The sequence below is a fragment of the Chaetodon trifascialis genome, chromosome 16 (genome assembly GCF_039877785.1).
Source record: "Chaetodon trifascialis isolate fChaTrf1 chromosome 16, fChaTrf1.hap1, whole genome shotgun sequence".
Classification (NCBI taxonomy): Eukaryota; Metazoa; Chordata; class Actinopteri; order Chaetodontiformes; family Chaetodontidae; genus Chaetodon; species Chaetodon trifascialis.
This window is the reverse complement of record NC_092071.1, coordinates 9,001,896-9,015,267: the sequence shown is the minus strand read 5'-3', so window position 1 is coordinate 9,015,267 and position 13,372 is coordinate 9,001,896. Positions and strand designations below refer to the sequence as shown.

At 42.6% G+C, this 13,372-nt stretch overlaps 1 protein-coding gene across 1 annotated transcript in view; it reads right to left on the bottom strand.

The window, feature by feature from the left end:
- Positions 1-1,883, bottom strand: part of kctd16b (potassium channel tetramerization domain containing 16b) — a 76,119-nt gene extending 74,236 nt beyond the window's left edge. The window contains exon 1 of the mRNA XM_070982507.1: positions 5-1,883. Within this exon, the coding sequence (XP_070838608.1) occupies positions 5-842 (838 nt within the window). The 5' untranslated portion in view covers positions 843-1,883. The remainder of the gene's footprint in view (positions 1-4) is intronic.
- Positions 1,884-13,372: the final 11,489 nt, after the last annotated feature.

The window sequence follows — 13,372 nt, the reverse complement described above, 5'->3', positions numbered from 1 at the left end:
TTACGGTAGAAGACATATTCTGTGTAGCTGGACCAGATCTTGTCCTCTGTGTGCTGGTTGACAAACGAGGCTGTGACTGACGAGTTGCAGGCCACCATTTGGAAACCACACTCCGACAGCATGTCAAAAGCCCTCTCCAGGTGCTTGAACTTGAGGTAAAACCGGGAGGTGTACCGATCCGGGGTCCTGTCCGGGTCCCGGCTCTCGTTCAGGGTCTCCCCGAAAACTTCCTTGGCGAGAGCCACCCGCCCGCATATCAGTATCCGAGGTACCCTCCTGAACTTGGCGTCGGTTTGACTCTCTCGGCCCATGGTGCACGACCCCCGGTACCCCACCGTGATGAAGCCGCTCTTTCTGTCCGCGGGGACGAGGGAGGGCGGCGGGCACTGCCGGTGGTCGCTGCCCTGGGACCCGTCTTCATAGTCGCTCTGGAAGAAGTCGTCCGGGCTGTGCTTGAGATCATCAGGCGTCAGGAGCTTCACTAAGTCGGGCAGCTGGAAGTACTCCGCCTCTTTCCTGAGCCTCCCTTTCTCCGGGAAGTGGTCCGGGAGGACGACTTGTTTGTCTCGGAGGTAGTCCAACACATACCGGAATAAAAACCCGTCTCTGTCGATGAAATACCGGCCCTTGGGGTCTCTCGCCAAGTCGTTAGATGCGTCTTTTTTGGAGGAGAATATCTTACCGAGTAATGAACTCGGGGTGCTCACCAAAGTTGAGTGACGCGTGTAATAAACCTGCCCCCCCACGTTTAATTCAACCACATCTGGGAAACTGTTCTGAACTGATGCTTGATCTTTGGGGTTAGTCCTACAGTTTCCACTCAGCGCCATCGTTTCCGTCATGAACAGCTACACCCGGGCTACACACCTATTTCTACAGCAAGTCTAAAAAAAAAAAAAAAAAAGATGGATCAGTGTCAAAAGTTGCTAAAATGTGTCCTCTGATAGTCTGTGTCGACGCAGGGCCTCCAACTTCATCTCACAGTGATCTCAATGAGCATTTTTCATCGATCCATGGCAATTATCACCTACCAGTCCTTAGCAGTTGTCGAAAATAGGGGGAAGATGGCAGTGCGGGCGTCCCTCTGTGAATGTTAGAATAAAAAAATAAAGAGAAAGGACTGAGATGGGTGACTTGAGGAGGAAAGAATCAGTGCTGCGAGAGAGGAGAAATGTATCCGGGCGCATCAAAGGCTTGCATCAGTGGCTAATGCATGGGGTGGGGGGGCGAAGAAGGAAGCCTACAGCATCGAGTGGAAAAAAAAACTTCTCTTGCTTGCCTTTTTTGCTACAAGGAGTATTATCCAACAATCCAGCAAATAGAAATCCTTCTGCACGCAACCGGAAAATTACGCAGCGGGACTGAGTAAAAGAGAGGGGAAAAAAAAGTCCAACAACTTCTTTTAGGATATAGTCCAAACAGAAGAAGGTGCTGGTGCGACGTTGTCACTTTTGTTTCGCCTTCAACTTCCCCTGAACACCGGCAGATTTTCCGGGCGGTGCACACCAGCGGGAGGAGAAGACAGAATGCCTTTCAGTGGCGAGAAACTTCGTAGAGATCGCACACGCAAACCTCCTGTAATGGTTTTGTCTGGAGCCTGTCACTACAAATATGTCGCCTGCTCCGGACTGAATTAAACTAAACCCCCCCTCCTCGAAAGACCATATCTTATTTGATGTCTCCAAGAGGCGCAGTTCAGATTTTTCTCTGGATGTCTTTCCAGAGCAGCGGAGAGGACCGACCCGCTGCTGCTGGCTGCCTTTACCGGGAGCTGTCCGCGGTACTGAAACGAGCATCTCACCCTCCTCCTTCTCCTTTCCCTCCCATCCACACTCGTACCGCCTCCCCTCCCCTCAGGACCTGGGTGGTGTCTTCATGGCTGCTCCCCCGTCTTCAACACACACACACACACACACACACACACACACACACACACACACACACACACACACACACACACACACACACACAGGCTGATATGGCTAAAAGCTGAAGGGGTGATTCCAAGCTGTAAACGGTGCTCTGTGGGAAATGAAAGTCTCAAGAACCATTGAAATCACCTATATTGTCAGAAGAGCCCTATGTTCATATGAATCACACAGCAGTTTGGTATTCTTAATGTATATAATGCATAATATTACCTCCTACTACACCCAAATGTGGAAATTTCGTGTTGGCAAAGGTTAAAGAGCTGCATGTGTTTTTATAAATTAAGTTTTGGGCTTTTATTGCAATTTCAGTGCATAATGGTGGAACTGCTGCATCCATCTTTGTGCCATTATTCTAAGTTAAACGCTCACATTGCTGCAGTTTGACCCCCAGCTTGAAGCAATTTGCATGCCGTTTGCTTTGCATACATAAAAATAGGAAATATTGTGATTTGCATGGTACGACGTGTGTGTATCGTTCCCAGTTTTACATTTCGACTGTTAAATGTTGCTGATTTCATTTTTGGAACCCTTTTACAAATCAAAATCTGTTAACGAAAACGTTGTCTTCAAGACCAAGATAAATGCAACTTACTGCCTGTGACTTGGAAGATGACGGGTTTCGTCTCAGGATTTGTTAGATGCGCAACAGCGCCTCCTTCTGTTTGTATTGCGACATGTCCAGACTTCTTTCAGCACCATGGACAGATCCTCACACAGGAAAGAGACTGAAATAGTGTGCAAAAGCTGTTATGTTTACCCAAGTTACCTTTCAGTCAGCGTGCATGAATGCATATATGTGTGTTTTTATGCGAGTGTTGCTTTTCTGTGTTTTCACGTACATTTCAGATTGAACCAGAGCAATTAAAAACACTGTGTGCATTTTCCAAGGAAATTTGAATAAGATTGATTTTTTTTTTCTTTACTACAACATGCCTCACATCCACACAAAAATAAACAACAGTCACTGAGGTAATGAGTCAAAAGTAACCAGATGATGTTGACAACAAGACAGCCAGTGCTGTATAATCAGTAGTCTCACAAACACACACATTTTGCACATGTTCCAGCTGCAGGGCCAGTTCAGAGCTTGAATTACATACAAATATTGTGAGGAGGGGAAGTATAAAATATGCATTGTGTGCTGTATCTGAAAAAGTCTAGTTCATACCGAACAGTCTTCTTATTACAGCCTTCTGCATGTATGCTCCTTCTATTTTCCGTTAGCTTTCATCTGTCCACTTTTAACCAACCTTGCCTTGAGCAAAACTGCATTTTTTGGCATTCCTTTTGCTATATGTGCTCTACCTCTGAGGACACGATGCCACTGCTTTTCACTTTAAATTTCAAAATTGGAATTAGAGCGACGGAGCCACAGAGGCAGTCGCATGCACCTTGGAGGTACAGGAAACAGTAGGTAAATGTTGTTCTTGCTCAGAGGCACTTCAGCAATATTGGACATCACTTGTACTGGTAAATGAGCAAGCAGGACCTCTGCTCCTCTGTGGCCGCTCAAGCAGCACTGCCCGTATGTAGCCTGAATTCTAAATAACTCTTTCCCTCTGGGTTTGAAAGAAACACCAATGCTAACCATGTTTTAAATGGATCACACTGCATATATTTAAAAAACATTTAATTTTTCAATTTGATGTCGATGAACAGTCTGGTCCGGAAAGATTATCGAAAAGGGTGGATGCCCTTATCTGTGATGCGGTGTTTCAACTAAATCTATAAAGGCAGAGAAAACATTTCCATTCACTACTTGTGACATTTCCCACTTTGACGTTTGTGAGTTATTCTAATGTTGCAGCTCTGCGTGACACCCACCAACACACAGGTTGCATCACATCTTGCACAAAACAGAATAGCACATAATGCTCTTGCACACAAACTGACAAATTAATACACCATTGAGAATAATACACAGCATACACTTTATAGAATTAGTAATACGACGTCTGTGTCAGCCAGTATCATCATTTTGGTGGTATTTCTTGAATTAAAATGTCCGTGCCATTTGGAATACTTTTCCTGGCTGTTCACAGGAAGTCCTACCATCCATTCAGATGGAGTTGACACTACAGGAGAGAAATGAAGCGAGAGAGCGAATGATATAAAACAAAGTCGATAAGAAAGCAAGGAGGTGAGCCTGCTTGGGACCTGAGCAGTCACCCACATGTAGGCCACGCTGCTAGCTTCATCATAAATATATGTAGCCACTACACCGCTCCCTGCTGTGCGGCTATTTAAAGACCAGATGATTGACCACCTGTACAGAGTTAAAGCAGTTTGGCCCAACACAATTCATTTGAACTCAGCTTACTCTGTCCCCATAGAGCACTTGGTTTAATGCTTGCAAAACATACAGCAGCAACATCACCGAAGCAAATGGCACATTCCTGCATGGTGATGTTCCCTGAATGCATTTCAAAGTATGTCAACATAGACCGAAACACATTTTAGTTAATGGTAACTTGATAGAGGAATTCTTCAAAGTGCATTTTGGAAATTAAGTTTTCAGCCTTCCAATGCATCCAGCCAGTGAAAGATCATCGCAGCGCTAAAAGGACACATTTGCATCCAACAGGCTGTGACATCTATTTCAGTTCCTTGGTTTCTTTGCTGTTTTATATCTTTGCGAACTCACTTCACTTTCAAATTAGTCAATACAAAATATATGATGAAATATTTACTCCACAAGCACAGCGGCGACATTCATAATTTAGCGTTTTTCCAAGAGAGACACAATATCAGAAAGATTTTTAATTTTTCGCTTGCTAAAGAAACCCACCTCTTACACCCCGAGTAAAATCCAGAGCACTTCGCTTCCCTGACACACATCAACTCGCAGCGTGGAGAGAGCTTTAAAAGGGAATTTTCAGGCCAGTCACAGATGGTTGAAATAAACAGCATACTAGTTCCACTTCCATCTCTCATTACAGCCACACTGAATGATGCCAGCCTTTAGATGGGAAATCTGCAAGTACAGCAGGCAGACATTCAATGCATAATTTCAGTTGACTCAGAGTATTTACCAAAATGAGTTTCTACGTGAGCCTCAGCTATCCCTCAAACTTGGACGTTTATTATTTTTCATTTGAACTTGGTCAGCCATATCTAATTTGGTCTCAGCAGGAAGAAAAGAGTCTGTACACAGAGGAGATTTCCATTGGCAATAAGAGACACCACGATACGTAACACACGACCAATCGGGGGATTGGTCGTGTGCTACGTAGGATAATGGTGTTTGTCTGGTGGGATATTGTATTTGAGGAAAGTGATTACAGGTGACATGGAAAAGACATTGCTGATGTTTTTTTCAGAGCTGCCAATAGGGAGCCATCAAGTATAGTGAGTCACAGCGTGATTGGATGGTCTGATGGCAAGCTATAAGGCTTGTCTTTGTGTGTGTGTGCTGGTTTGCATAAGAGCTGTGAGAGTCGAGCAGAGAGAGAGCACCTGCCTATAATGAGGACCATGACATCATGCAGCAGTCATCAGTTATATCAGTATGTTGTTTATTCCATATTTGTCCACACGTTCTGCCGCGGTGTCCATATTTGACTGAACAACTTTATGATCAAAATCGAGCCAATCACACGGTAGCAATTCTGCTACAGTACTCACAGTATGTTTCACATTAAGCACCCTTTTATTTTTATTTTATTTAGAATAGACTATAGTGATTTGCTTGAAATTGGACAATAGGCCACCACACACATTTTAAAATAACAGCATACACACACACACACAGGATGTAGCACACATGGACATACATTTTTGTTTTATTCATTATCTTTTTCTTACTCATTTAAGTCCACCTTTGTGCCAAACAAAATCCATTCAAGAGAGTAAAGGTAAATATGATATAATATCTCTGAGGTTAGAGAAGGTTGTTGGTGTGATTCCCAGCCTGGCAGGATGTATCTGGGAGGGAGAAATAGAGTTAACCTTGTGCAAGACCCTTAACTCCTCCTCCCCCAGTGGACCCCAGTCAGATCAGACTGGGGTTGTACTGGGCAGCTTCCAGATGTGAATGCTTGTGAGTGCGGTCAGGGCAGTCCTGCAAAGGGAAAACTTCTCTAAAGAAAGCAGCAAAATGTATAAAAATGCATTGAAGTAAAATAAACACCAGACAAGACAAATGATAAATACATAAGGTAATCATTAATGGTGCGTGTCTACTTTCTACAAAAACCTGCAGTAAGTCGGTGCTCTGTATTTTGAAGTTCTTGTGTCAGGTTCTGTGGGGTTATACTATTAAAATGTATATTTATTCAGTTTTTGCGTGAGTACAAAAATATCCTCCTGATGCTCAGCGTCTCATGAGATCGTCTTAGTCGGCCGGTGACCAGACTGAACTCCTACCGTCCTCCTGAGCGGGTACACCCCAACACCTCCGGCTACTAATGCAATGACTCATCAATCTCAAAATGTGTCTTCAAAGACTGCATGACAAGGTTTTCATCTTAAGTCTGCTGATGAACTCACAGTCATTAAGAAGCTTCACGTCTCTGCAATATTGATCTTCAAACATAAACTCATCGAATTCCTCGGGGGGATAAGCAACAAGTCCCAATGCCCCAGATTTGGTGTCAAAACAAGATATTTTTAGCTGATCCCGGCAAACGTACAGCTTCTCACCACTTTCACTCAGATCTGCTACAGGAGTGAGTTGAGGAAGTGGATCTAATTGCCTCACTGTATAATCATCATATCTCAATGACGGCATCAATATTATGATCTACAAACAGTTTCTGCTAGAAAGTAATTTCCTCACTGACTAAATGCCAGCAGAATGACAAATTGGGGCCATATTTCTTGTGAATTTTACAGTGTGATATTCTCTTGACTACTGAGCAATAAGATCCTGGGCTTCTGCCTATTTCTGCAGGTCAAAAAATTAGGTTCTTTCTGTTTTGTGTCACTTTGCTGCTCTGGCCCACAATCCCTGCTTCATCCACTCTCTGCACAGGCCGAGACAGCTTTCCCTCCGAAACTAGGTCCACTGCTCTCCCTGGAGACATAGCTGTTTAACAGGAAGCCCACTAAACATTAAGGGCTTTGGCAGCCGGAGGAGAGCAGGGTGGTGAGGGACAGACGTGCGGATCCTGGAGCCAGGATAAGTTCAACCCTGCAAGACACCACAGAGAGCCAGGAAGCTGAACATCTCAGCTTGTCTTCTGGCCAGAAACACAGCAGCAGAGCTGTCATCCCACTCACTAACACTGACTCTGCAGGTGTCTCTGTGTGTGTGTATTGTACTGTGTACTGGTGAAGGCATCAAGAAAGAGGCTGTATCCTTGGAGCCAAGTCTAAACAGAGCAGGGAAATATGGATCCAAAGCTATTTTGGATGCAGCCAGATGAGCCAGGAGTTACTTTTGTTTTTATAATTCGGGGATCTGACAACAGGGATGATGCATGATGATGATACACAATGAAGCTCAGACCATTTCTATACTACTGTAGTGAAACAGCTCTGCCTTTTTTACATGAATGCACGTCACAGATTCTCAGTTTGGTAAATAAACTTTTAAGATGATTATTATGTTCAGTGTGTCAAACGTGTACTTATATTCTTCTGCAGACTTATTGCTTGATGTGAATGTAAGCATCCAGATGTTTCTCTTCTCAGTTATTTTTATCATTGTTTAACTTCTCCATCTTGCATTTGCTGTGGACTTCATGCTGGAGGAGCTATGAATGACATCTCTGTGGACTCAGATCATTAAATCACCTGTCTTATACACTATGGCTTATATCATGACGAGCCAAAATGCTGATCCAGAAAGTTAAAAGATTGCATCAGAGTTACAACTGCAATCTTTTCTCCTTACTGCAAGCCATTCATTTACTAGGACATGTCTACGTTTTCCTTCAGTTCTTAACGAGGTTGACGTCATAGCATTGCATAATCTAGTAGACAGCAGGTTATCTGTAGGCTGATGAAGTGGTAATTTATCCATCCATCAATTTGCCTAACATTTTATCATTTCACGGGTTGCAGGGCTGCTGCAGCCTATCCCAGCATGCATTAGATCAGAGGCGGGGTATCTCCAGGTCACCGCTCTATCACAGGCACAGCTGATAAAGCAGAGGAATTACCAAGGATTACCGTTTAAAGTCCATTCACTGCATACTTTTTATTTCTCAGGCAGATAGTTGTGATATCAGCCTTGTGTGTGGGCACACACTGCTTGAGTCATGATGAGGAAGAAACTAGTCAAATCATTATCTTCTTTACAAATCTTTTCATGACAACCCACATGCATATAAATTTCCAGCTGCGGGTTAGAAAACGATCTGGGACTGTTAATGAGTAGATAGACATAACGGAACGTGACTGCGTGAAATAATTTTGCCCTGAGGTTTGGCTTCCAAGGGTTTAAAATATCAGCAATCAGCCAAATGCTATGACAACGGATGGTAGAGGAATCAGTTGTACAGATTTACTCTGCCTCTCTGCAGCTTGAGTTTTAAGTAAAAAGATAATTGTGGGTTTTAGACGCACAGCAGAACTGATTAACCAGCATTTTTATTTCCACATGGAGACAAACAATAATGTTGCTGAAAGTGATTATTGCAGCCAGACCTCTCTCTTAATGTTCTTTTCCACTCATAGCCCATTTGCACTCAGAGAGACAATCAAATGCGTACACGCTGTTGAAACCAGGAGGTTTTTAGTGTATCTTACAGTAGCTGGCGTTTGATTCAATTTGCACCATGTGGGACTCAGAAAGCAGTTGGCCAAGATCAAGTTGTGGGTGTAGTGAAAGGATGGGAGGGGGCGGACGATCTGACAGCTCCATGGAAAAAAAAAATCTCTGTTCATTTGTTTAAAGAAAAAAAACATCAATTGAGTCAGAGTGTGTGTAAGTGTATACTGACTCATCTTTCTGTCCGGATTGCATCAGGCGCAGATGAGCCGGGATGAGCATGGAGTAACCATTCAGTCAGATCCTCAGACCATATATGTTCACTGGACATGAAACACTCGCCAAAAGGTGAAATGATGTCTGCGGCATTTCATGGTTTCCAGTTCAGTCACGGATTGAAACAAACACAGTGTGCATGCTTTAATTTTAATGTGCTTTAAGTGCTTTAAGATTCGTTTCACATTATGAAAACGCATTAATTATGAACATGCTGCTTCATTAGCTGGATTTAAAGTCACTCTTGTTATGTAACTCTGTTATGTATAACTCGTGCCTCATTGGCAATGACATTCTTGACGTGCAGCACATTTTTCAGTAGACCACCACATCAGCTGGAAGGATGAGAAAATATGTGTGTTTTGTACAAAAATGATGGTGGTGACTCGTTTCCACTGTCTCCCATTCATTCTTGATTTGGGGATTTAAAGTGTCAATCATCGAGATTTCAGTCCTGGTTGATTTGGCGACACCTGCAGGTACTGGTGGTAACAGCAAGTGTAGTTTAATACTACAGGTCATATAATTCTGGGGGCATCAAAACTAACTGTTGACATATTGATAAAGAAGTCAAGCAATAATTGGCCTTTTCCCATGAACTGATTTTATGCTGCACACAGACAGCAGGCTGTAAATGCATTTTTGATGAACGATAGCAGTCAGTGCTGATCTCACTGACAAACACATTACATCTCTCATGACTTCTTCATAATAAAAGTCGTCATGTTTCACCAAACACTTTTAATGTGAAGCTGCATTAGTAGGAAATGTTCAGTTTGCATTAGCAGTAATTTAATACTGTGTTTTTTCTGGGATCATTGCTACAGACACCCTGTCCGTAACACTGCAAATATAGAAATATTGCAGTACTTTCATTGATAACACTATTGTGTCACCTCATTTGGCAATAGTGACTTAAAAGACATTTGTTTCTAGTCAAATCTTTGAGATTATAATTTAACAGAAGCTATTGGGCAGCACTGACTGATCCCTTTTTGTACTTAAAGCCAGTTCTAAAATAATCCCCAAATTTAATTAACCAACCGCAAAAAACAAAGCAGTCCTTTGGTTTCGCACCTCAAGTCTTATTTTGTTGAAACAAATTAAAAAGGTTAAGTGAGTCAACCTGCTTCAAAGACATTTCACGCTATTTCAAATCTTTTGGTTTTTAAATCAGTTGGCTGAAATACGCCTTCAAAATCGCAATTGTGACGCAAATTGCTCTTGAAACGTACGGATCGTTTCACACTGGCAGCCATTTTCCTGTTCTTGTGAGAATAAATCCTGAAGGCTAAAGACTGAGAATAAGCAATTTAAGAGGGGATTCATGCCAAGTAAAGTCGGCCCATATCCATGCCTTTCTCTCCGCCTCTGAGGCCACTCCTCGGCGGGGCATGGCACAGCCGAGCTCTCGGAGCCTAAAGGGATCTTGACCCTGTTGATTTGGCAAACCATGTAGATGAGATGTTGCTAAGCACCCGCTCTCCCTCGGCCAACGTTGAGGCCATGTGGGAGCACTGTGAAGGGCTAGATAGCTGTGCTAGTTTACTGCCATAGTCAGCTCTCCTGCAGTGTGTGTTTCTGTCTCTGTGAGCATGTAGGAGTGTGCGTGAATGTGTGTGTGTGTGTTAGCTCAACATCCCCCCTCCACCCTCCAGTATTTTCCGTGCTTTACTCCCTGGCTCTTGGGATTAAAGTGTGGTTTCCACAGGTCGTCAGTGTGTGACAAATCTCTTGATGGGGCCAAATCTCTAAAAGTCCTTAGAACTGTAAAACTCTTTTTACGGTGTACTATCCAATTTTACTCCTCAGCTAATACCATCAGGAATTTACTGTAACTGCTTTGGAGGATGTTCAGTATATCGTATGCTACAAATGCGTTGCTGAACTACAGGAAAACTAAATTTTTGTAATTTTTCTCCTCATCTAATATATATATACTCATAGAATTCACATGCACAGCTTTCCAGCTCCTTCTGCTTTTGATCCTGCTATCTTCAACGGCGCTGTCAAACTGAGACACAGTATAAAGTAAGATGAATAAAGTGAGCAGTCAGGAACTTTTATGAAGCTCCCTGCACACACACAGTGAAAATGAATAATTTCTGAGAGATAGTGCGTTGAGGATGTATAATTGAGTGTGTGGTTGGGTCTCAGTTCACTCCTGTCATCAGTAATTTCATCAGAAAAGCAGAACGTCCAGCGGGGCGTCACCCCAAACAAAGAGCGAGAGTCGACATGAATTACAAGTCTTGATTTTGTTTACAGTTTGAAGGAGGACAGCTTTGCCAAATATTCTAATGATCAGAGATTTTTCATTCAAATCGCACTGAAATATAACGAGTGCAGCTGGTGTTTCGTGGCGGCAAATCTTCCAGTTTCCTCAAACAGAAGCTCTAAACTTAGGGTTTTTGTCTGTCCCACAGAGTCAGAGCAAGGGCTTCTGCCTGGACTCATCTTTTAGCAGTGACGTTCAACAGCCATTCAGGGAGAAATCCGTCATTGAAGGACAGATACTCATCCCTCCATTGACAGGAACGTTAATAATGCAACAATGCAAGGAAGCATCAAGACGGTGTGCATCCAGTCAAAGAGACACTTGCCTATCATTTACTTCTCAACCAATGTCCGGCTAAGAGAATAAAACCCAGCCGAAGCCAACGAGATCATACCTGTTCTCAAAGGACTGTCAAAATGCTTTCGAGGGAAATATAGGATGAAGCAGAAATGAAGGGGGCGGGTTGAGGGAAAGTGGGTAGGCCTACAAAATTCACAAGAGAAATTGCAACACTTCATCATAACTTCTGAAACTTCTGAAATGCGTTAAACATCATAAAGTGATGATATAAAACCATGTGAGAACATCTGAGGGAGGATTGTCTGGCACTGAGCGGCCAGTCTGACGACCACATAATGTATGTTGGCAATTTCGCCAAAGTCCCAGAAGAAATCTCTGCCTCTCAGTCTTGGACCCACTCTTACCTCTGTCGAATGATTAGCTTCAGCTGGGGGGAAAAGTACATCTGAAGAAGAGGGGAATCTCTCAGATGATGAGCTTTGCTTTTCTGTTCATGTTGATTGAATATTAATTCAGAAAATCACGTGTGCATGAAAATGTGTTATTGATATTCATATTATCATTAATAGCAATATCAGTCCTGTTGATGTATTTATGGATTTCACAGTCTTTTCTGCTATTAAAGAGAAAAATATGGGGAAGATCAAAAGCTTGTGAAAATTGCCAGTTTAAAGATATTTATCGGCACAAAATATTTCTTATTAGCAGTTCTCCTCGCAAACATATTGATCTCGGCATCAAGGCTGATGCCGAGATCAATCGCAATTGATCCTTCACAACAATTTAAGAACTTGGATGATGTGAGATTTTAATTGCAAGATGTTGATTCTGCACTCTGAAAACACTGTAAACAGCAACCCCCAAGATGCTGTCATGTGGAAAAGAAATATTGACTACATTTTTTTTCCATTTGATCTGCAATAACAAAACACTGCAGCTTTAACCCACTGGGCCAAAACTAATTTATGTCCAGCGTGACATATCTTGCAGTGAATGGAGCCAGTATGGCCAAAACCTGTGACAGAAGTTAAAGGAGCTGGGAAGTGAAACTTGGCAGAACGGCTGTTAGGGTAGGATGGAAGAGGAAGGAGAGCCAAGGCCATGCTGCTGTTTATAATGTGAGACTTATTTTAGAAGCCTCTAAATCTGTTTTGACAGGTAGAACACTCGTGGGTTGACTGGTACTGTCCCTGATGCCAACCAGAGGCAGACAAGAGTGGCAAAACTCCACTCCGTCATAAAGCATCAGTCCTGTATTAGAGCATACTTACCTTTCAGTATCAAAGACAATGACACTTAATATCACATTAGTTCATTTTTTTATCAAGAAACAAAGCACGGTCATCTCAGTTACACACATTCTATCATTTATATTATGCACTTTACTGTATATTTGTTCATGCTTTCCGTCATTGCTGAGTAACGCCTCTATTCCAGCGCAAATTGCTCAAAATAATTTGATTCCTGATGAAAACAAAACATTTTGAACAAGAATTGTTACCTGATATCTGTCCACAGTATCTAAGAGCAACCTCATATGATGATTTTTTGTCCTGTTTAAATGCTTTGGTGTTACGAGCACCATCACTACCCTCCAGAGTGAGATGTATTTTCATGTTGACTGTCGTTTTGTCCGAAGCTGCTAAATATCAAGTGGGTGGAAATCTCATTTTGGAACAAACAAACTTCACAAACTCTTCAGCTGCTGATTGTTATTTTAGTGCTCGTGCAGCTCACTCAGAGAGCGAAGAAAGCTGCTTCAGAGAGGAGACCCTGCAAGTACCAGATGCCTACTAATTTGTGATCTGTGCAGCAGTCGTATCAATGGGGTGGCAGGAAATTGAATTAGATTAATTAAAGGAATTTATTTAGTCTTGGGAATGATCTGAGGAAATGTGCGCCTCAATGTGTGCTAAAAATAGAGCTGTGTGT